General features: G+C 41.8%; 2 protein-coding genes across 3 annotated transcripts; both read left to right on the plus strand.

The window, feature by feature from the left end:
• Positions 1–943: 943 nt before the first annotated feature.
• Positions 944–16,366, plus strand: VDAC1 (voltage dependent anion channel 1). 2 transcript variants are annotated; one of them, XM_059860527.1, is made up of 9 exons: positions 944–1,063; positions 7,403–7,472; positions 8,029–8,078; positions 8,291–8,443; positions 8,534–8,586; positions 10,756–10,983; positions 13,923–14,073; positions 14,541–14,598; positions 15,426–16,366. In XM_059860527.1, the coding sequence occupies exons 2-9, from the start codon at positions 7,406–7,408 to the stop codon at positions 15,515–15,517; spliced, it is 852 nt and encodes a 283-aa protein (XP_059716510.1). In that variant the 5' UTR covers positions 944–1,063; positions 7,403–7,405; the 3' UTR covers positions 15,518–16,366. The 2 variants fall into 2 exon arrangements, with proteins under 2 accessions (XP_059716510.1, XP_059716512.1); XM_059860529.1 differs by having other exon boundaries at positions 14,541–14,602; positions 15,426–15,510.
• A 987-nt stretch (positions 16,367–17,353) lies between these two features.
• On the plus strand, positions 17,354–23,703 carry C15H5orf15 (chromosome 15 C5orf15 homolog). Its single transcript, XM_059860526.1, has 3 exons — positions 17,354–17,585; positions 20,474–21,045; positions 22,114–23,703. Exons 1-3 carry the CDS (start codon positions 17,369–17,371, stop codon positions 22,243–22,245), a joined length of 921 nt encoding a protein of 306 aa, XP_059716509.1. The 5' UTR covers positions 17,354–17,368; the 3' UTR covers positions 22,246–23,703.
• The last annotated feature ends 314 nt before the right edge of the window (positions 23,704–24,017 follow it).

Below are 24,017 nucleotides of genomic sequence, written 5' to 3' on the forward strand. Positions count from 1 at the left end.
TAAGAGAACAAGCAGGGAAACTGCCTCCTCTCACCATCCATTGTCACTGTGCAAGGGAGAAAGAGAAGGAAAGAACTAATTAAAAACCAAACCAAACCAAAATAAACCTGTGAGTGGGATGTAAACTCTTAGCAATTATTCTTTTTTTGACACAGACATCCCTTGTGTGGTGGGGGGAGAAGGGTGACCAGCCAGACCATCAGCAGTTTTCTGGCCTGGATGATTCCCCTGTTTATCTTGCGGGTGATGCTCTGAGCGTCCCAAGGACCTCCAACAGTGCAGGACTGGGTTGATATCTCATCCTGAAAGTGGCCCAGTTCCACCTCTGTTCCCCTCTGATAGCAGAGCACTCCCTGCCTGAGTGCTTTGTCACCAGGAGAGTGTTGCTCTGGACCCAGTCCCAGTTCCCACGGGGGGAGTGTTGCTGCCTCGCTGACCCCTGGCTTCCTGACAGGTCCTTTGGACACTCACCAGATGTCACACACAGCCTCAAAGGCTCACAGATCCTCTTTCAAATCCTCCTTCCCCTTCCTTCTTTCCCTCCAGTCTTGCCTCAACCAGGATATGGAGAATTGAAATTTTAACAAGGCGGGGAGTTAGAATTAAATTCTAAATTACATTCTAGGCAATTCTAATTTAGCTAATTCAGACTAAATAGGGACTTTCATCGAATCAGTATAGTTTGGCTTGGATGGGCCCTTTAAAAGTCACCTCGTCTCGTTTCCCGTAGAGCCGGGCATTCTGGTACCCAGATGGCTGCAGGTGCCCCGGGTCGTACCGGGGCTGGCACCGGTGCATCCCGCGGATGCCGTAGCCGGGGTCCGCTGCGGTGCCTTGAGCGGGTGCGGCTGGGGCGCGGGGTCTGCCCGGCGCGACCCCGCGCCCGGGGAGCGGCTCCGCAGCCCGGGCCGCCCCGCCCGCCGCGGCCGCCCCGCCCCGCCGGTCCCGCCCGCCGTCACGCACCGCCGCCGTCGTAGAGCCCGGGGAGGCACCGGGCAGGGGCAGCCGCCGCCGCAGGAGGCCGAGGCGGAGCGGAGTGCAGCTGCCACCGCGGCGGGGGCAGGTAGGGCCGTCCCGGGCGGGGGTGCCGGGCCGCGGCGCGGGGCGATGCGGGCGGCGGGACCCGGACTCGGGGCATGCGTGGGAGCGGGGACAGCTCGCAGCGCCCCGGGCGGGTTTGCCCACCCGCGGCCCGGCGGAACGGGGATAAAACTCTGTCCTTATGTAATGCCGGGCATTGCGACACGGGGGCCTGCTGGGGAGGCGCGGGTGGCCGGGACATCGCGGGCGGCGTGACAGCGGGCACGGCAGGGTCCCGGCGCCGCATCCCGGGATGCCGCCGGCCGCAGCGCGGAGGCCGAGCTCAGCGAACCGGGCGCTGGCCCCGTGACGGGAGGAGAAAGGTCACTGGGCCACAGCGAGCGTGCGGCTCCTGCCGAGCGCTTCAGCCTGCGGGATTGTTCTGCTCCTTCCCGGGAAACAAAGGTCGAAGGTGGCCGTACCTGCCCGCTTCAGCACCGTCTTGGCTCTGACATCCCTTTCACCTCGCTCCTCCGCACCCCCGGCATCCTTCTTGCGGGTTGGCAAATTCGTTCTGATATGTACCAAAACCCCAAGCCTCAAGCCAAGCAGGCAAACTGATCTCTTCTTTCATTTCATTCTGCTTATTCTCAGAATATAGGTTTGTACTTGTGGGGAATAATGTCAGTTTAAAAATCCCCATGTCTCTGCTTTCTGCTCCCATACCGAGCACTGTGGGGCCGCAGCAGCAGCTGCCTCGATTCTGCCTTGTCACAGCCCTTGCTGGGAACAACTCTTGCTGGAGGGGGGAAAAGTCTTTGACTCATTCAGTCTTTAGGTATTTGAAAAATAAAAAAAAAGGGTAACAAAATTTTAAGAAAATGGAGTGGCGTGCAGCTGACTCATCATCAGTGACCAATGCAGGGTTGTGTCTCTGGGGAATATTTATAGTGATTCCAGCAGAAACAGATCCCAGCTTGTTTCTCAGATGACTTAGTGAGAATAGAGGTGTGTTGCAGTTTGTTTTGTTGGGTACAATGGATGGTTGAATAATCACCTTTCTCATGGCATTTCACCTATGAATTTTTGTCAGAAATGGGCTTTTGCACTATTGTAATGACATTCCAGAATAAAGCCTCCCCTCAGCACTCTCCATCAAAGGAGATGCACCTTTTCTTCCTGTCCACGTTTTGGGGTGTGTGTATGGGGGTGTGAAGGTGTGGGGGACATCACTGTTGGCTGCTGTAGCAGCAGAAGGATGTCCCCAGCCCTGGCACTGTTAGGATGGAGGCAGGACACACAGCTCAGGCCTTCTTGGGCTTGGCATCTGCTGCAGGTAAGGAAAAACACATCCACCGGTGTAGCAGATGCTCCTTTCCTGTGTGAGCTGTCACATCGTGCTGGAAGACAGAATTCCATTTTAATTACTCATCCTCATTGATGTGGTGCTGGGTGTTCCTGAGTGGGGCTGGGAGCGAGGGACATGTCCCTTCTTCAGTGCACTGCCGGGCGTGCACTGACCTGGGCCCTGCCATGCTGGTGGCACGGGGTGGGACAGCAGCACTACTCTTCTCCTCCTCTGCAGGTACTTAGCAGAGACAGATTAATTTACCATGTGGGGATGTGGTTCTACAGTAGCTACAGCAAGCTGTGACTTCCCCCCAAGTGAATTTAATCGATACTTATATGTGATAGTTTAATAAGGGGCTGCCATGCAACACTGCAGTTCCTAATGTGTACCCATATGATTAGAGCAGGTTGTCTCTTTCTTTAATTCTATAATTAGTATAGCCTAAATAATAATATTTACATTTGCTTTTAAGGGGCTTATTTCGTTTATGCTCCTCTGTTTATTGGGCTACAGAGTTACTGCATAAACCCTTCTGCTCCATCATGCGTGCAATTCCAGAGCAAAGCTCCAGCAGGAGGGCTGGGATCCTGCAAGTGTCACAGGGACGCTGCATGGCTTTATAGTGTCTGCAACAAAAGAAATTGTGGACTCCCAGTCTTAAATTTTGAGTCATAATGGTGCATGGATTATATGATGTTGGCACAGTAGCAAGTTGGGACAAAAAGTGTTGTTAAGTATTGTGTCTAATAATGCTGAGTATTTACAAACCATGTGCTTTTACTGGCTTCTCAAAAGCCTCGTGATTGTGCCCAGCTTGATGTTTGACCTCTGTGTGACTGTGCATGTATTTAGGGGTAAGTGTGCTTTTAAATCTCTGCACAGTGAGGCTGCTGAACCTGATCTGAAGCAGACTGTGGGCATGACTTGAAGGGATTTGGGATCTGGACCGTAAAACCCAACGTGTGGAGGCAGCACTGTGCTCCCCTGGGAACCTGGGATGTTGTAGAGGGATGCCGGTGCCTCCAGGCAGCCATAGGACATGGAGGGAGCTGGGCCCTGCTCTGTCTGAGAGCAAAGTCCCATCCTCTGTGGTATATTGACACAACAGACATTGGCTGGGAAATGACACTGCCCAGGCTGGGGGTCCAGAAAGGCACTTAAAAGCGGCTTCACTCCAAGGAATAATTTTTCCTTTAATGAAGGAGATAGTATTCTTTTTAACCTTGAGGCAATAGACCCTAATGTGGGTTTTTCGCCATGCAGACAGACTGTACCTGGCCACATGACCCAATGCTGTCTGTCCCTCCCAGCTGCTCCTAGCAGCTGTAATGTGTCCACCCTGCAAGTAGCACCTTTTGTTACTTGCAAAAGTAGCAAGTACTGTGCTACTTTCATGCCTTTGGAGACAAGGAGCTGGAATGTTCAAAACTACGGGTACCATCAAGAAATGATACATGAGTTCAGATTTATTGGGAATAAAATGTGGCTGCATAAGGATAAATCCAGCCTTTTTACTTTCTTAGCCTTCAATCTGATAGACTTCCATTGTCTTAATGGGAATTTTATTCTTATAATGGACTTGATTCTTATATTAAATTTTTAGATTGTTCCTTTCCCCGTGTAAATATCATAAATCTGATAAATATGTGCAGGGAAACTTTAACCTAGGCATGTATGACAGTTATCAAGCAGAGATGAGTTTTCCTTTGGTTGCAGCCAATCCTTGTATTTGCCAGGGCACCCTGTGGGTTTGTTACTTTTTGGACTGAATTCGATTTAATTGCTCAGAACTGCATCATCAAGTGGAAACTTTGCCATCTGTGACATTGGAAAATACTCAAATTTGGCCTTCTGTAATGAAATCTTCACTGGGGCTATCTCTTGGGTCCTGCAGCTCCAAAGGGAACTCCTGTTTTCTCCCTGTGGCAGTTATAAATCAGATATTCCTGGAGGTATGCTCACTGCAGCACTTGGAGCTTACTCCTCAGTTCAGGTTTTCTTCAGTCATCACTTGTGCTATGGTGTTTCTTACTCAAGAAAACCAAAATATTTTCTCACTTGGAACACCTTACAGATATTCTGCTTGGCCCACTCTGTTGAGGTCCATAGTCATGCCGAGCTATTTGCACAGTTGGACAAGGATAAAAGCAGTGAATTCATTTCAGTCCAAACCTAATCTGAGTTAATGTGCAGGGATCCCACTGGTGAAAAGCAAGGGCACTTGGCCACGGCCATTCCTTGATCCTTTAAGAGTGTGAATCCCTGCTAAGCATGCTTGTCTTACAACCTGTACTCGCACAGGATGTAATCAGGTTTGTTTTCCATCTGTTAAACAAGAGGCTTCTTATTAGCCAGTGCAAACAGAAATTTTTGTTTTGTTCTTGCTGACAATGGCAAGGTTAGCCATCAAGTACACAGCTCCTAGCGTTTTCCACACTCAGCAATTTTAAACACCTTGCTCTGTGTGTGTTATATGATTTGCCTTACAACCAGCTGGGATTTGGCTTTCAGCATTGTCCCCTAATTACAGTAATTGTCTAAGTGGAGCTCTCATGTCTCCCACTGTTCTGGGCCCAGACTGCAGCAGTGGAGCAGCCTGGCACAGTTCATGCACCTGATGAGCCGGGCCACAGCCAGAGGAGATACATAGGCATCAGGGAACAAAACTTGGCTTCATGGGTTTGGAGAAGGGAAAAACATGACTGAAAAAATCCAGCCCAAAAGCATACAGCATTCATTTTTGAAGAAAATATTTTGATTTTATGAAGTGACTCAAAGGGACTGTTGATAAAATAGATCTGATAGATTCCAAGATACAGCTGGCAGAGCAGTGCATTATCTTTCAAAGCAATGCTTATTTGATTTTTCAAGTGTAGAGATTTGTAATATTTTTAATTTTTGATGATGCTAAATGGCAATATCCATCAGAGGGTTCTCATGGGGCTGGGCTGCTCTGGCAAGGCAGAAGCATTTGCTGTACACAGACAGCTCTTAGTGACTCCTGCCATCCCTTTCCTGAGTGCTGCCTAACTTTGGGGGGTGATTTCCAAGCAGGGTATTGTATCTGCTTCTAGTGACTTCAATGAGGAGCAGAGGAATTGCTTACACAAATATGGTAATACTTTCTTAGGGGGTTTTTCTGCTTGTGGGTTTTTTTTTTTTTCCCTTTTTCTTCCCTCTTTTAAAGGCTGATTTTGTGTATAAAAATTAAATCCCTGCTTTTATGTTTTCACAAAACAAACCCAAGCAGAGAAATTTAGGTGCAATATAAGTGGCTAAAACTGCTTTGGAATATGAATTAAAAAAAAAAAAAAATTAACTCTTTAGCTGGTTGTGTATTTGGGGATGCATTTTAATAGTGGATATAGCTGGGAAGAAATGACATGCACCCAAGCAGTCTGCAACTGAAGCTACATCATAGTATGTGCCCTTGTATCCTACTATATGTTCTGAAAAGACTGTTTGCTTTTATTTAGCCACCAGATCTGTTTTGTTCCCTCTAGGATAGGGATTCTTCCTTTATGCAATAGCAATATCCTGCTTTAACAGGCACCAGCTTGTTGTCTGGAGTGCTTGAGGCGCTGAGTGACTGCTGAAAGTCCCTATCTGATCTCCATGGGGTGGTGAGCTTGCCTGAGAGCTGCATCCCAGGCTGCAGCCAGAGAGATATTAAGGCACCCTTGTGTTTGGACCTAGTGGGTTTGTGTGGGATTTAAAGGAGTCGTTTTCTGCTAACATTGAATACTGTGAAGTAACAATGTGAGGCAGTTTTTAAAGCATTTGCATGCATATGTAGTTAACTGCTTATTACTTTTGAATAGCCAAAAAGTTAGTGAATATGGAATTTTAGTGCAACATCTGGTATCGAGAGGATTAGCTTTATAAGTACAATTTATCTCTTTTGCTGTGTAGAATTCAGAAATCTTGTCTACAAAGGCAGAAGTTTTGCACCATTTCAGATCGCTTGACTTTGTCTCCCCTAAAGAAATTACTTTATTTGAATAAGGGAGTAGAAATTATTGTACTTGGACAAAAAAGGAGATTTGCTTGGTTTGTTCCTCAGAATCCTATTTTCTTCTCTATATATGGTGAGACAATTTTCCCAGTGGCAGAGAAAATGGGATGCATTTATATCTTTTGCAGGAGGCCACTGAACTAAGAATGTCAGGGCCTGCTAAAGATGGGAAAGTGAGGACTTCCGCGACAGTGTGGGCATCCCTAAGAAACAAAACACAGTGGAGGAAGTTGCCCCTGCAGTGTTCCCAGCACTGGGCTGTGCCTTTGCAGGGAGCTCTAGTCTGCATTTTGCTGCCGAAGCAGGGTTGTGGCTGCCCTCCTGATGGCCTGGCCTCACAGCGTGGCCTCCCTGCAGGCTGAATTTTTCTCAGCAAGGTCATGTTTTCTCAGGTGCACAGAAAAACACTTAAATGTCAAAGTCTAAGGAGAGACCTTAACCCATTAATAGTGATAGCAAAGTCAAAGAAAACTGAAACATAAGAATGACCATTTATTGATTTTGCTCACGTAAATGTTATCCATTTGCTGTACTGAATTAGGGAAAGAGAGATGTTCCTGATGGTAGATGCTTGTTCTGGTTACATTTCCTTAGTGAATGAGTTGGGGTCCTAATGCTTTACATGAGAATGCAGAGATCCATTGCGAGAAACAGGAGAAACATTTCTGAGAAATGGTTTGAAAAAAGCAGAAGTTCATTCATGAGTTACACTGATAAGAAAACAACAGTTAACTCTTTGGAAAGGCATAGACAGTTCCTTTTAATATATATTAGCTCTGCAGCCTCTTTCACATCCTTAGTGGCATGTACATGGTCATTGCTGCTTCTGACTCCCGAGCAAAATGAAATCACACTGTTTGCAATAGCTGCTTTCTTCAGGCTGTATTTAGTTGTGGGTGGGGGATACAAAATGAAAGGGCTGCAATGGGCTTAAGTTTCTTGTTGCTTAAATGAATTAAGTAAATTTCTGAATGCTGTAGTTTCCTTTTTTTTATTTCCTAAATTTTCCTTTCCAGAAAATGGCTGTTCCACCTGCATATGCTGACCTGGGCAAATCTGCCAGAGATATTTTCACCAAGGGATATGGTAAATAAAGCCAAAATAAGTTTGGGCATTTGCTGTCTACCTGATTCCTGAAACTGTTAGGATTTTATTACTTTCCCCTGAGAAATACTCCAGTTATTTCCATTAGAATCCATAGAATCACAGTTTCACATTGTGCTTGCTGTTTGGAAAGGGAGGGTAACTTACTTTTCTTTTGATAAAATTCTTCCTGTTCCCCATAGAACTGTTGTTGGTTTTGTGAGAAAATTGTGTGCTATATTTTGGCTGTGCCCTTGTATTGATGAACAGGATCACTGATGGCTGTAGTTTGCTTATTAACAGAATGCTCCTCACTGGGAAAAAAAGTATTATTACCTAATTTGGTCCCAGTTATATTGCTGAGGTCAATAGGATTCATCAGTCAAGTGCTATCTGAAATGAGTACAAGCTTCTTCTTAGAAACACATGGGTTGATAACTCTGCCCTTGGTTTAACTATTTAATAGTTCACACGTGATTTAGAAGAGTTTTAAGAAATAAATCAGAAATGCTTTTCAAATCAACATATATATGATTAATATTTTTTACTCACTCTCTAGGTTTTGGGTTAATAAAGCTTGATTTGAAAACAAGATCTGAAAATGGACTGGTGAGTTTGGAAGCACATTGAAATCCAAAACATTGCAGTGGTTTTGTGATTACTATATATTTCTTCTTAAAATAAATACACTTGTATTTATATGAACTAATATTTAACAGATTATAATGACTTATATGTTCTACAAGTATAAGCATTTGCTTGATTGCATTTATGTATATATTGACTAAAATGAATATGTATAAATTATTTTTTTCTTTTAGGAATTTACAAGCTCAGGTTCAGCAAACTCAGAAACAAACAAAGTCAGTGGTAGTTTGGAGACAAAATATAGATGGGTGGAATATGGATTGATGTTCACAGAAAAGTGGAACACTGACAACACACTAGGCACTGAGATTACTCTTGAAGATCAGGTAATTTTTGGCTCCAGTAAAGCAATTTACAAATTCACTTACACCAATGTCTAATTAGATATCCAATCACTGAATTTATTTTCTGTTCAGCTTGCACGGGGCCTGAAGCTGACCTTTGACTCCACCTTCTCCCCTAACACTGGGTAAGAAATGAGTAAGCTAAAGTGACAAAAAAGGCATTTTTAATTTTTTGTCCTGAGATATCAAGACAGGTAATAATCAGCCTGTGTATGATGAAATCACGTCCATGTCATTTACACCTTAGTGTTAATAATCCCTTTATAATCCTTAACTATAGCAAGCAAACTTAAACACAGTAGCTTGAAAATTATAGTTAGAATTAGAGAGTGAAGAAAAAGTTGTGGTTTTGCTCCATTGTGTATTTCTGGCCATGTCAGAGGATGAGCTGCTGCCTTAATAAAAGTACCAAACAAGTCAGCTGTAATGCAAAGCTTAACAAGCTCTAGGGGCCACTTGGCCACAGCTCTGATAGGTTGACACAGAACTGGGCTCTTGTCCCGAGCTGAATTTATCATCTGAATTCTTGCAGGCCACAGTGTGCCTGGGTGGTGGATGAGTATTCCTGACATGGTGATTGGATGCCATGTTTTATGTGGGCCAGAGGGATTAAGCAGCAGCTGTAGTTCTAGATGTTAGTTTATTTTTTTTCCCTGATTATCTGTGCAAGCAGTGCTGCCAGTGAGTCAAAATACTCTGCACATCAGCTTCCCAGAGCAGCAGACTGCACTGCAGGCTCTCAGGGTAACAGTCCCAGGGGAGCTTTCACCTGTCTTTTAGATTTAGTGTTCTGCATTGTCAACTGCTTTCAGTCCACTCCAAATTCTAGATTAACAAGGTATTTTTGTTAATCAGAAAAATCTCAAGTAGATTTTTATAATTATTTCTTAACTGGTAGGATTCTTAGAGAAATTAAAAGGAAAAACCTTGTTCAATGGTGTAACAGGTCTAGAACTATTTCTTGAGCACTTCACAGACACTATAGTTATGATTGCCTTGAGAGAAATGTTAAATGTGGCTAAATGGAGTGAGATTCAATCCTGGTGTGACCTGGCTTAGTTTGACAGTGATGCACCATGTCTGAATATGAGACTTCTCCCCTCCGTATTACTTACTGACTGTGACAAATCTTTCAGCAGGTAAAATCATTTTTTGGAGCACTCTGTGTTCTTACCTCTGTCCCCGTGACATTGGTGGGAGAGGTACTGCTGGCCTTTACAAAAGTTGCAGATGAGTGCCTTTGGCACTCCTGCACTTTTTTTCTGATTCTGCAAAACACAAGAAATTCCTGGGTCTGAGCTAATAATAATAAAAAAGAGATCAGTCTCTGTGTGGGTCTGATACAGCACTGATACTTTCTTGGAGGTTGTTTTTGTGAGCTGACATGAAAGGTTGATTTGAAATTTCAAATTAACCTGACTTTTCCAGAAAGATTTCAGTAGAGATTTGGTCAAAGACAGAAGACACTTGTAAAAAGAGAAGAAAAAAAATCTTAAATTAAGAGTAACTGAATATATCAGACATAACTCTCTTGGCTTGTGAAAGTCTGCACCCTTGATGTAAATCAACCTAAGAACACATGAGAAAATACTGTTCTGGCCAATAGTATAAAAATAAACAAATGACTCAGGAAAGTTTATTTCTGCCTTAACCTGGCAGCTTTCTGGTGGCTGTATATGGCTGTGTAACCATTAAAGTTCACAAAGTACCATTAGGAGAAATGGAGATGGCAGAGCCACTGAAGCAGTCTGCTTGCTTCATAGCAGAGATTTTCACAAAGTAGTGATTTCCTAATGTCTGTCACAGTAAATAAAATTACCCAATTCATTAGGATTGTCTAAAAATTGTTTGCCTGGGACAGGCAAAAGTTTTTTGCTTGGGGCAGGCAAGCAAGTCCACTACTGTGGACTTCTAGTGGCAAATCTGTAAACTTCTACAGTTCCCATCCCTTCCCTGTATGTACCAAACTTCCAAAACCATTGTATCAGTTGGAGATGAGGATACAGTTTTGTCAATTCCCATCTGTGTGCAGCTGCTTTTCAGAATACAGTCCAGAAGTGCTTTGTGGGGCACCACACCATATTTTATAGCTCATTTCCAAAGAATTCACTGTAGCTGACTTAGGATTTTGTAAATGTGAACACAAGACGGTGACATATCATGTGGCTCTCTAGGGATGTCCATGTTGTCTTCAGGAACTATTATTACACTGAGTTAAAAACTAAGTGATATGATGGAATTGCTACCTACAGGTGTACCTTTGCAAAGATATGATACCTGTCTTTTCTCTTTAGGAAAAAGAGTGCTAAAATTAAGTCGGGGTACAAAAGGGAGCACATCAACATCGGCTGTGACATGGATTTTGATATTGCGGGTCCTTCAATACGTGGAGCCCTCGTGCTTGGCTATGAGGGGTGGCTGGCAGGCTACCAAATGACTTTTGAGACAGCAAAGTCTAGAGTAACCCAGAGCAACTTTGCTGTTGGCTATAAGACTGATGAATTCCAGCTTCACACTAATGTGTAAGTATTGGCAGACAGGCACTAAAAAGGAATTTGGAAGGATTACTAAACAATGAAAGGGTCAGAGGTTCAGCAATGGTGAATAAGGGAATGATGAATTGGAAATTAATTCTTCATTGAAGACGTCAAGCTGTATTTTTTCAGCTGCATTACCTTTTCTTTGAGTTGTGTGTGTGAGGGAGTGCATGATGGAAGGAACTGGAACTCGCTGTCTGTCTAACAGATAAGGACTGTTAGAATTCATTAGTGATATAATAAAAAAAGTAAGTTATAAAAATACTCTTTGTGAAAGCTGAAATAAAAGCAATGCTTTCCTTTTACACCTGTCAACATCAAGCAAAATGGTGGTTTGATGTGTAGATGAGAGTTAATCAGAAGATGAACAAGAACAGGCAAAATGGAGTGACTGGAAGAGTCAGGGACTGGGTTTGTTTTAGTACTGGAAGGGATATGGTGTAAAAATTTATTTGGTATTGCAGCTTCTAAAATATATTTACACAAGTATTTGCCCTTTCTGAATGTATCAACAGTGGGAAACCAGGATTAAATTCCATGAAAACCTTAATTTCTCTGTCTCCTGTTCCTCTTAAAAAGGCAATTTATGCCTTTGGGGAAGACAGTTTTTTAAGATGAGGCAAACCTTAATCCATTCTCCTGGCCCCCCCTTTCCATGCCCTTGGGTAATTGGATATTTTGCATGTAGCAGAGCTATTCCAGGCTGTTTCCATCTGGGGGCTGAACAACTGCTCTGCCTTCCTAGAGCTACTTCTTCAAAGGCCTTCTGTTCCGTTTCATGCTGTTTTGCAGCGAGCTGGTTTAGGAAGCTCCCGCTGCCTTACAGAACAATCGAACCCCCACAGCCCAGACAGTGTGTTTGAAGGATTGCCAAAGCACAGAAATGTGGGCAGAAAACTTCCATCAAAACAATATTTGGGGTCCCCTCCCACTCAGGAGTTAGAAGTTACTCCTTCAAGTGCAATGACTTTCAGCTTAGTTGTGCTGTAGCAGTTCAAAACATTGCATTATTGGCTTTTGCTATAAAATGCTGTGGTTATTATTGCTCTTAATTAAAGCAACAGCAGAAACTCATAGCAGCAGTGGGGGCTCAGATCTGTTTCTTGTATTCCTGAGGGTCTGTTTCTCAGGCTGTTGTTATTGTACAAAACTATAGATATATGATACAAATAGAAATCTTATTTATTTTTAATAATAGATTAGTTAGGTGGTTGATGTATTTCAGCTTTGAAAACGTGTCAGAGCTTTTGTATAATCCCAGAAGGAGTTGTGTATGGAACTTCCCTCGCTAGGCTGCTTGGTTTTTACATCTATACAGGTCAGTGTTTCACTGGGATGCTGTGGCAGAGCAGATAATGTAACTAGGTGGGGCATGAAGCATGTTTTTTTTTTTTTTGGTTCCTGGCATTACACAAACTAGCAGGGGACTCTAGAAAGTTACTTGCCTTCAGGGTGCCTTAATATATTAATTTTCATAGAGGGCTAGTCTTATTTTTTTACTATAACTACATTAATAGTGCTATTATTGGCATAAAAAAGTGCTATTATTACTATTAGAGTTAAAAAGAAGTTGACATTATTATTATTATTATTCTTTAATAATGAAAACAAGGGAGGTAGGGCTGGATAATTTCTAGTTTAAATATGACTTTCCTAATTTTTTAAGCATAGCTCAGACCACGCCCCCCCCAATGTTGCAGGTCAAGACAGAGCTGTGTGGGAACCTTGCACAAAATCTGCCTGTATAACCAGCTCTCCTCAGTCCTTTTTAATCCCTCCTTTTCTTGAGAGCCAAGCCCATGCAGTTAATGTGAGCTTCAGTCTTATCTGAAGTAAGTATTGTAGTGTTTTTCTGGAAGAATTGCTCTAACAATTTAAAAGGCTGTTGCTATTGCTTGAACTTCTAAATAGGCATATCACTACTGTTTGTGCAAATGTTATGAACTAAAGAATATCAGACCAAAGGGGTAAAAGGGAAAAGATCCTAAATCCACCCCTTTTTGTAATCACTAAAGGTCTGGTGTACTCTAGTAATTGGAACCAGATTATTTCACAGTTTAGAAATAACCCCAGATCTTCCTGGGGTTTAAAGCCTCTTTTCTACAATATGTGTGTATCCTCTCTTAAAGAAAAAAAGCAAAAATGGAAATTCAGATGCTCACTGGTTTATGAGGAGTGCAAGGCCTTTAGCAGTCTTTTGGTTTTGTCTTTATGATCTGCATGCTCTAATTTTTTGCCTTTTATTTACCACACTTTATTCCTGTGTGACAGTGGAGCAGTAGTAATTGGAAGTTGTGCTACTCACCATTCAGCTGTGGGCCATTGCTCTCTGCAAAGCAAAATTAGTTCCACTTCTGTTTCTAGTCCATAGACCATAGAACAGATGTTCCATAAAGACTGTTGCAAATGGAACTCATTTGCAAAAGCCTATAGACTTGCACATTAAATTGGCATCTTCACCTGTGATACAGTTCCTCTGTGTCCGGTAAAAGCATGCTGACATGGCAGTTTTGGGATGACTCAGGTTTTATGACTGGGGTACAGTCCTCTCAGGGCACAAGGAAACATTTGCCAGGGAAAGTAATTATTTCAGAGACACTCAGGGAAAAATAAATCTCTCTACTACAAAGATTCCCATCTACAGGAAAGGGAAGATTAGAAGCTATCATAATTAGTCTAATTTTTGATAGTTTGTCATGGGTTGTTTTCAGTTTCAGAAGTTGTAGAAATATAATAACTTGCAATGAATTGAAGTGTCTAAAAATAGCTTCATAACCAATCTGGCCTAATGTCTCTATCTTAGTTGTTATAGGGATATTTAATGAGGTGTAAGTGGATTTTGTGCAAATACAGCTCTTACTGGAAAAATAAAAGATTATTATTTTGGGGTGCTGTTTAAAACGACACTAATGCATTCCTTCCAGGAATGATGGAACAGAATTTGGTGGCTCCATTTACCAGAAGGTGAATGATCAACTGGAAACTGCTGTGAATCTGGCTTGGACAGCTGGAAATAGCAACACTCGCTTTGGAATAGCGGCCAAGTATCAGATTGACTCAGATGCCTCTTTTTCTGTGAGTCCTGTGCATGTACATTTGTATGCATTTGAAAATCAGTGCTTATAATAGAAAAGGAAAGCAGCCTTTCAATCAGCAGAGTCTTGATGCAGTTCTGTGCTGTGTAGTTGGATCTGCTTGTTTTGGTTCTGGCAGCCTGAAAGCACAGCTCTTGGATTTTCCTTAAGAGACACAGAATGTTTTATTATCACTGGGCACTATTTTGAGACTGTTTTTGTGTCAGTCTGGAAAAAAATAAAAATTATGTTAATAAACTCATTCTTTTCTACAGTAACTGTAGATTCTTTGAGATTTGGGATTTAAGTTGTAGAAAAATTAACTCTAGATTTATCTGGGATTTAAAACTGGAAATCCCTAACTGCTTAAAAGCTGTTGCATAAGTCTCAGGCATGGAGAACTTTAAAGAAAGATACTAAATTATTTACTATTTATTACTAAATAATGCTTTATTGTTTCCCTTTAAGGCTAAAGTGAACAACTCCAGTCTGATTGGGTTAGGATACACTCAGACTTTAAAGCCAGGTAAGTCTAGGCAGATAAAAGTCAATAAAGTGATACTTTAATCTTGAAATATCAGAAGTTTTTTGGTGATAAAGTATGATGGGTTTTGTAAAATTGCTCTTCATGCTTGGCAAGCCAGTGATGAACTTTTCTAGGGACTGTTCTGTTAATTTTGGATATCTGTTGGAAGCAGAATTATTAGAGATCATTGTTCACTGACCAGTCAAATAGTCTTTCATGTTGATATATAAAATATGTGTGTAATTTTTTGTGTCACAGGTCAGTAACTAAATTTTTAATATTTCAGAGGCTTCCTATTACAGAGTTTATTCTTCTTAAAAATGTGACTTTCTCAAGGTCCCCTGGCCGAGGAAGAGGGCAATCTTTCTGCTGCAAAATTGGTTTTAATGTAGTGTAATAAATCTGCTGCCAGAATACTGAGCAGATTGACATGAGATATTACAGCAGATGCGGCTTGGGCTTTTTCATACCCAGATTTTAAAGTGGTTTAGAAAAGTGAGTATGTATCAAGGTCCCAGGTTTTGTAATTCTGGACTCTAAAATTAGATTAATCAGTAGACCAGCAGCAGTGAGTTGGCTCAGAGCTTTAATTACTCAAAGTGATAAAAAGCAGAATCTATCATCATGGTTTATTATAAATTTCATAATTCAGAAAGATTTCTTATCTGTAAATTGTTTTAAAATGCCCAGTCCTTCCAAGGCCAACTGCCAAATACCATTAACATGGCTACACAATAAATTAAAGCAGTAACAGACATGGCACTTTCTGAACGTAAAGCTCATTCGAAGTTTTAAGTTGACTTTTCTCTCCCTTTTCTCTTTTGCAGGTATCAAACTGACGTTGTCAGCTTTGTTGGATGGCAAGAATATCAATGCAGGGGGTCACAAACTTGGTCTAGGATTGGAATTTGAAGCATAAAGAGTGATTTCATAATTGCTAATCTGAAAATACAGCATAGCTACCTTCAGAAAATAGTGTAATTTTCAATGTTTTGTCTGGGGTGCAGGTGTTGCTACGTATCTGTCCTGCTAGTCCTGGTTAAAGACAGCTAAGCTTTAAAAATGTTGTTGAAGAAGTGGAGACAAAATCATAAATAAAAAATCCTAGCTTTTTTTTTCTTTATGTAATTGCTCATCACATCTGTCAGCTGCCACGTGATAAGAAGAAGGAAGGTGTTGATTACCTCTACTAATATATTGATGGCACAAGGAATGTGATAATGTGTTATAAAACCTGGGAATTGCAGACCACTGTATTGTACTGTTCATTGTGTAAGCAAAATGTTCTGACACCTAAGGTTTCAGTCAATGAGGGAATGTGCAAAATTGTCTGAAAAAGGGATTTTAAAGTTTATTTTTTTAGATATGTGTTTCATCCATGGTTTGTCTTACTTGGTTATCCCACACCTACTGCTGTCTCCAGAATGCTTTAGGTTGTCTGCCTTGTCCAAGTCCTTGTGGAGGAGGTTTGATGTGACTCAGGCAATACTGCCTGTCCTGTGTTGTGGTTCCTTCCCCTTGCACTGATGAAAAAGCTTGTAAAATGGACGTAATCAGGGAAGAGTCTTTGCAACTGCAATCACATAGTTGCATCACTAATTCTAAAATGGAGTTTTCTTTTATTACCACTTTTTTTTAGCAACTAAATGGGTACATTTTTAGAGAGTCTTCCATTTTGTGTGGAACTAGACCCCAAAATGCTGTACTTGACACTACTAAAAATGGATAAAAAACCCAAACCCGACTTGAATAAAATATTGAAACGTCATCTTTTACTCTGTATTAATTGTGAAAACAATTTCATCTACATTTGTGGCTCCAGTAGAGGAGTGGCAACATCTTGGTGCATGTTTTGTACTACACAAACCAAAAATACTTAGTAGAATTAAATTCCAGATGTGCCACTGTTCTTGGTGCTGCCTAAGCTCTGACAACTGCACATTACACGTGTTTATCTCATGGGTAAAACAAGATAACATGACTTATTTGTCCTTTATTACAGCATTCAGTAAGTGAATTGCCTCTGTATAAACAAGGATGTGTGGGCAATGAACAGCCTGGATCAACTTCAGCGGCTGTTCATTAGAATTTGTATTTTTCACGAGGAGGCCACGGCCGTGGGTGGCTGCAGATGGCAAGAGCTGCGGTGCAGGATGTGCCCGATGAGGCAATGCCATTGCCACAGCGACACACTGCAGAGCCACCACCTCAGGGACAGCCAGGCTGGGCAAGGCTAGCTTCCTCCTCACCGGGACACTGCAGAGCCACCACCCCAGGGACAGCCCACAGGCTGGGCAAGGCTGGCTTCTCCCTCACCGAGAACCATTCCTGAGTATTTCGTCTCAGACATGTAACCCAGCGCTCCTGGGAGAAGTGGAGCCATTCCAGACATCACCGACGCAAAAGAACCGAGTGCAGTCAGCTCCCAGGAGCATGGCAGACACAAGCAGTGAGAGAAGAACTGGCCTCAAGCTGAGATTGGAGTATTCAGATCAGATATTCAGGAAAACCTTGTCACTGTCGGCGTGGCCGGGCATTGGAGCGGCTGCCCAGGGAGGCGGTGGAGTCACCGACGCTGGAGGGGTTTCAGAAGCGCCGGGATGTGGCGCTGAGTGATGTGGTTTAGGGGTTACGGTGGAGGTGCCGGTGGAGGGTTGGTCTGGACGGTCTAAAAGGTTTCCCAGCCCAGCTGGTTCCATGACCGTGTGATCCCAGCGCTCCGTGACCGCGCGGTTCCATCCCAACCATTCCACCGTTCCCCGCTTCTGTGATGCGCCCGCGCCGCCCTCAGCCCCGGCGCGCGCCCCGCGCCTTCCCGCCCGTGCGCGTGCTCGGCCGCCTCAGGAGGGGCGGTGCCATCGCCACGTACGCGGAAGGGGCCAAGATGGCGGCGGCCAGTAGCGAGCGGTGGGGCCCGGTGGGCCGCGCCCTTTGCTTGCTGCTGCTCTGCGGCTGGGCCCTGGCGGCCCGGGGGCAGGAATCCCCCGGTGAGCGCCCCGGGGCCGGGCGGGGGGGGCTGGCTGCGGGCTGCGGGCGTAGCGCGGTCGCCCCGCCGGTCTCTCTCACCGGTCTCTTGGGTTGGGCCTGGAGCACTGTGCGGCCTCGGCCGGCGCGGGTCGTGCCTTGAGGTGACCGGGCTTGGATCCCGGGCCTGGCCGCGGCCTCTGGTCTGTTCGGGCTGGGCTGGGGGCAGCGAGCGCTGAGTTGTGCGCTGGGGAAGGGCAGCGCCCGGGCGGGGGGCGGGAGGCCGCCTGCCAGGTGTGCAGAGCTTTTGTTGCTGTGAAGAGCAGTTTGCCTGGTCACTTCATTCATCGGACTTGGGATTCTTTTTCTAAGTAGTCTGGCTGCATGCCTGGTTTTAGTCTCCCCTCCCCTAGAAATTAAGCTTATGTTATTCTGCAAGTTGACTCCTAGTTAAGTCTTTTCTTTCTCCCCCTTAAAACTACAGAGGGCTGTAACCAAAGGCCAATAGGAAATGCGTATTTCAGGGGCAGTGAGTTTCTCTTTGTTTTGGATGGAGAACTGGATGGGCAGTGAAGAGGAAGGAATTAGGGAAGGAAAAAACCAGAACTGTTTGATCCATCAGTTCCTTGCGTGCTTGTCAGTCGTATCTCCACACCGGCTGTATTTGTGTTGCCCCTCACCTGCATTAATGGGTAGGCAGTAAGAATTTGGGACACAAGCCTTTGGGAAATGGAGAGTTTTTAACTTCAGGAGTCATGAAGCAACTTGCTTTCTTGCTTTCTAAAAGCAGTTTTCCTGAAAGTGAGTTTTGACCGTGACGTGTTTTTTATGTGCAGTGTTTGTGTTGCTAATTCTGTCACCATGATTGAACATTAGTATCTTTATGAAGCTGAGGCATCTCTGGATCTAAAATCATCTGACAGTGTTGTGTAATTGTAAACAGTGCAACCACCGTTTATAATGCCAAATGGTTTTGGGTTAATGTCATAAATCAGTTGTGGTTTAGCTGCTAAACTTTGAGCTGCTATTAAAACAAAAACCCAGGCATATTATAGGAATAATAGGAAATTGCTCTTTCTCAGTCTGAAGGTTCAGCAGTAGCCACTGGGAGTCCCTTGCATTTAAGCATATATCCTTCTAAAACTTCAGTGTTAAAATGAATTCAAGATTAACTTGAAGTGTAAGGCCAGATGCAGTATAGTTTTATAGGCAAAATATGCTTGTTTGTATTTCAAACAATTTAGGTATTACTTTCTAATAGTTTTTGTCTGTTTGGGGAGGGTAGCAGTAAGGTTGACCTCACAATATGCTAGCTACCTATGAATATGAAATTGTCTTGCAGCTGCCTTTCCTCATATTTATCTCTGCATTTGCAACTAGCTGGCTTAAACCTGGGGAGGGATCAGAATTCCCTAAACTTGTCCTGGATAAGAACTGAACAAGTTAATGTTGATATGATAATTCAGATGAGTAGTTTGATATGATAATTCAGATGAGTAGTTTCAGATAATTCAGCAACAAAAAGTGTGTTAGATGTGAAATGGTTGACTTTGAATTTCAGCAGAGAGGGACTGTGATGTCTGCTTCATGTGGGATGAGTTGAGTCTTCTGTGTTTTGCAGTTGGTTAAAGAGTAATTCATACTGCAGAAGTGTGCCATGTAAACAAGAGCTCTGTTGTAACTGAACCTCAGCAAATACACAAGTTCCATGAATAACCTGATTCAGTGTCCCCTCTGTAATATTTTACTTACAAGTAACCTGACATGAGCAGTTCATTGAATGCTTCATTTCTAGAGTCTGTAACTTTCTTATGAGCCTTGAAAATGTTTAATGAAAATATTGTTGCTTTTGTAAAATGAAAAATTAGTTTGGCCTGCCAAAATACAAGGCAAGTATGGTTTCCCATTTTAAATGAAATTGGAGGCTGAAAGTCTAAAATTTGTTCTACATTTTTTAAGGTGCCTCTGGATTTGAATCTGGTAGTGATGTGCTGCAAGCATGAATAGTTTGCTCATTTTTAGGCTTAAAAAAATTGGCTATTAAACTCTCTCTGCATCTCTTTTTTTTTTACTGTCCTTTGGATAAAGAAAAGGGACAGTGGGCTCTGTATCTGGATTTAATGCTCACCTTGTTTTTTATGTAGTTCTGCTAAGCCCTCCCAGCATTAAAGAGATTGTGAATTTGCCTGAGGGTGCATTGTTACTGTGCTATTTCTGACTTCATTACAATAATTGCTGCCAACAAAAGGCTTTCCTCCAGGAGCATGGACAGTGTTTGTTTTTAACCCGTGGTTCAGTAGTTTGATTTGAGGTAATATAAGGTTGGAAATCTGTTTCAGTGTCTACAAGTTCAATAAAAATCAGTGCCTGGGAAGAGGTGCTGCTGTCTTGTGTCCTGACTGAGGGGACTTCACAGCGTCTTCTCATCCTTTGTTTGTAAAACATGCAGTGGTGAAAGATGAAAAACATAACTGCAGGAAAAGCTTTCCTGAGAACACCCTCCTTGTAGACCTCAGCTTATTCTGTGGGAGGAAGAATTTGATGATGGAGAAAATGCTAATCATGTATGATTCTACAAGATGTCATGGATCCACAGAGGGAAAGATGACATCTCTTTGAAGTTCTTATGTCTGGAAAACAGGTGTGCTAAGTTTTTCAAGGACACTTTGCCACTCTAATCTGGAAGGCCTGTGCTTCCAAACGATAGTTCCTGTCCCACTCAGACTTTTCTTTGGAAGTTGCCAAAGTGCAGGAGTATGTATTTCTGCATATGATGCTAAAAAGTTTGCAGTGTGCCATGTGCTGTGTTCTTCATATGATTTCTTGTCTGTGAAGGAAATTTGTGGCAGTTTTCTGTCAGAGAAGTCAGTGCCTTGTGAATAGTGCTGATTGTTTCTCCTCCTTTTCTCAGGTTCTGTGAAAGAGGATATGCTTACAAGAAATATTTCTTCTGCAAGTGAGAATGAAACACTGAGTAGATCCCAAAATTTGACAGACAGCTTGCAGAGTTTAACCTCAGCAAGAAAGGAGGCCAAAATCAATTCGGTGACTGCCGGAAAGCCACCTACAGCAAACGGTGTCTCTTTGTCACCTGTTGTCCCTGCTAGTCCAGTATCACAGGTGGATGTTGATGCTTCTGAAGATACTAAAATTGAGGAAGAAGATCTTCTAACAGATTTGAAAGACACACTAAATAGTTCCCCACCCATCATCAAAGAAACCATGGAGTCAGATGGAGATGACTATGCTTATGAAATGACACCAAATTCCAGATACAATCCAGACCTTCTAGATATTTCAGAAGATGACAACTCTGACACCATCAGTAATTACAATGAGGAGATCAAGACCCTTGATGAGAAGATAAAAGCTGTTTCTGTCTCAGGGTTGGATGAAGAGGAAGACAGCCATTTCTTTTTTCATCTGGTTGTAGTTGCCTTCTTAGTAGCCGTTGTTTATGTCACCTATCACAATAAGAGGAAGGTAGGTGTGCTCTGAAAGGCTGAGAGAAAGAGCTGGAGTGTTTAATATAAAGTTGCATTCCTTTGTACATGTTTTTAAGAAGAGGAACTTAACTTTTTGAAGAATGAAATCTTTGACCACTTAATCTTGTGGTGATACTAATGTGCAGATCATTAGTGTGATTTTTATCTGCACAGTGAAAAGGAACTTGAATCAAATATTTACAATAAGAAAATGAGTTAATTGGTAACATCAGTAATTAATCAATATAGTAATGGACACTGGCAGTGCACAACATGAATTCTATAAAGGAGACCTGAGCCAAGTCAAGTGGGGGTGAATGAATAACTAATTTTTTTTCTGCACAGGAAGACAAGAATTTAAGGGAGGTTTAACTGCAAATCGTGTGGGAGTGTTATTGTTATGATTGTGATAATCCTTTTAATAGTCACTTTTGTATGGTCTTTATGTCATAGACATTCTGAGAGTGTAACTACAAACTTTTAGAAAGTGTTGAATGCTGCTTCCAGTTTACATTGAGAAGCTACTAAGTTACTATTTTCAGGTAGATGTTTCTTCAGTACAAACTAATTCTCTGTGTCTCAAAAATAGTCTGATTGTTGTTATTCCAAAATATATTGCTAGCATTAAAAATTTACTTCAGCCCAACCAGACACAACAGACGTGCATGCACAAATTTGCATTAAACCATAGATTACTTTTTAGATACGAAGAAAGTTTAGTGTTTATCTTTGGGGGAGAACGCTGATCCTGGGTCAGGATTTGCAGGACTCTGAAAAAAAAGCAGCTAAAACCCCAAAACCTTCTTTACTGTGCAGTGGCCTATCTGTAATGTGCATTGCCAGCTCTTTATAGGGGAAGATGTTGAAGTCTGTTGCATTTTGAAAATTTATCTGAGAGCAGTTCAAATAAGTAATTAAAAAATGTATTGTATGTATTGTCTTCGCTGCAGTAATGCCCTTGCCAGCATGGGGGGTAAAACCATGGTGTCACTACCACTGTGAAGCTGTCTGTCAAACCCAGAATGTTTCTGCACAGCATCTATAAGTTGTCCTGTTTTTCTTTCAGATCTTCTTACTGGTGCAGAGTCGAAGATGGAGGGATGGCCTGTGCTCCAGGACAGTGGAATATCATCGTTTAGATCAGAACGTTAATGAAGCGATGCCTTCCCTGAAAATAACCAATGACTACGTGTTTTGAGAGCACTGTGACTTGAGTTTGCTGAACTTATCACTCTTTGCCTGCCCAGTCATGTAATGATATTCAGGTATTCTAAATAAGCTGCTTGTACAGAAATGAGATGTACTCTCTTTGACCTGGATGTTTTGGAGATTAAATCTCATGGAAGATCAAGGGCATGATCCATCTGTTTGCTACTTTGGTCGGGTTTTATATCAACTGTGAAGATAGAGAGTTTAATAAATTAGTGCTCTTTCCATTCATTAAGCATCATTCCCTTCTGTCTGGAGCAGTCTTAATAGTCATACTACAAAAAAATAAGCATAAAATATTTTAGGTCTAACAAATTAATGACTTTGGCATCACTAAATCAAATTAATGATCTCTTTGCTAATCACTTACATGGCTCATAAATTCCGCTATGTTGCAGACTTAAAATATAATTACTTTTTTCTGTGCTTAAATTCTGATGCTGCAAGTCTTTAATCTCGTTTTTTCTGATTCTGTTTTCTTGTTGCATAATTTGACCCTATTTTGGCAAAATAGCTAGAATGGAAATTTAATAATTTATGTATGTGTTCATGCCGTAAATAATTTTATAACAATTATGTATAACCCATTTTATTTCAGAAGTTCTGTACCATGTATTTCCTAAAATGGTTAAGATGTTTGTGAAGGTATGCAGCTTCTTAACTCTCCTTTTTTTTTCTCTGATGCTATTTATGACTTCATTGTCTTTGTAATTAATGAGTGGAAAACAAGCCTTGTTGAATAATTTTACTAAATGTGGATAGCTGACAGGCTTTCAATGCATCAAAGCTTTCTGCTGAATTGTAAGACAGTTGAGAAATGGCTATGTGATTTTTTATATTATAAATGGGAGAAACTGTAAGAATAATTTATTTGGTTCTTTTTCTGACCCAGGTAACAGACAGGTGAAAGTAAGTGCCAGTCTGTGGACAGTGCACTCTCATTTTTGACAAACATTTATGCATTAGTGTAAATCAAGTTACTGGTACAGTAGTTTTTCTGGGTTTGGTTTTTTTTTTAATTTTGTCTTTTGTACTTCCATTATTTATGTTTTCATGAGTTGTAAAATATAAAATTTTAGTTTTCTGTGCATTCTGTTTGTGATTTAGTTTTCAGACTGATATGTTTGTAAATAATGGTGAATCAGAACCCCATAATTAATAACTTGGTATTCAAGTAGTTATGTAACATTTGGAAACAAATCAATTTCACGCCTGTTGGCATGAGGAGTCTGAAGGCATGATACTGTTTTAGGAATGAAATGCTAAAAGTTCTATATCCTACTATTAAATGCATTCTTTTCATAAACACAGAAAGTAAAGCACAAACAAAATATCCCAAACTCTTTTCTTGCAGTAATTTTTATTGTATTTGGACTTGTATCACTTAATATTTTGAATAAGGTTTTTAAAATAAATGACAATAATAAGCCTGTGTTTCTTACCTTAACTATTTCACTGCTTTTATAGAGTAACTTACCATAAAGAACTTGCTTATGCTTGGAATTGGAAACCATTTCAAAACCATCTTCTCTGTTGCCCATACTGGGTGTATGAAGGTTTGTTATGTGCAGCTGTTAAATGCTGTGTAGGGTAGATAGCAAGGCTTAAATTAAATATTTTAAGCTGTGGGAATTAATACATTCTTTAACAAGATTTGTTTAGCTTAAGTTATTTAGTCTGTGGAAGATATTTGAAATTCTTACCTGAACATACACTACACTTTGAAGTGTAACAGTGCTGTAGTCAAGATCTAAAGGGAAA

Source organism: Haemorhous mexicanus, chromosome 15 (assembly GCF_027477595.1).
Source record: "Haemorhous mexicanus isolate bHaeMex1 chromosome 15, bHaeMex1.pri, whole genome shotgun sequence".
In the NCBI taxonomy this organism is placed as follows: domain Eukaryota; kingdom Metazoa; phylum Chordata; class Aves; order Passeriformes; family Fringillidae; genus Haemorhous; species Haemorhous mexicanus.

Bases quoted from the DNA above. Each gene is read 5' to 3' on its own strand.
- VDAC1 (XM_059860527.1), top strand. From the start codon at position 7,406: ATGGCTGTTCCACCTGCATATGCTGACCTGGGCAAATCTGCCAGAGAT. The intron at 10,984-13,922 runs GTAAGTATTGGC...CATTCCTTCCAG, and splicing joins TTCCAGCTTCACACTAATGT to GAATGATGGAACAGAATTTG. The intron at 14,599-15,425 runs GTAAGTCTAGGC...TCTCTTTTGCAG, and splicing joins CACTCAGACTTTAAAGCCAG to GTATCAAACTGACGTTGTCA.
- C15H5orf15 (XM_059860526.1), top strand. From the start codon at position 17,369: ATGCGCCCGCGCCGCCCTCAGCCCCGGCGCGCGCCCCGCGCCTTCCCG. The intron at 17,586-20,473 runs GTGAGCGCCCCG...TCCTTTTCTCAG, and splicing joins CCGGGGGCAGGAATCCCCCG to GTTCTGTGAAAGAGGATATG. The intron at 21,046-22,113 runs GTAGGTGTGCTC...TTTTTCTTTCAG, and splicing joins CCTATCACAATAAGAGGAAG to ATCTTCTTACTGGTGCAGAG.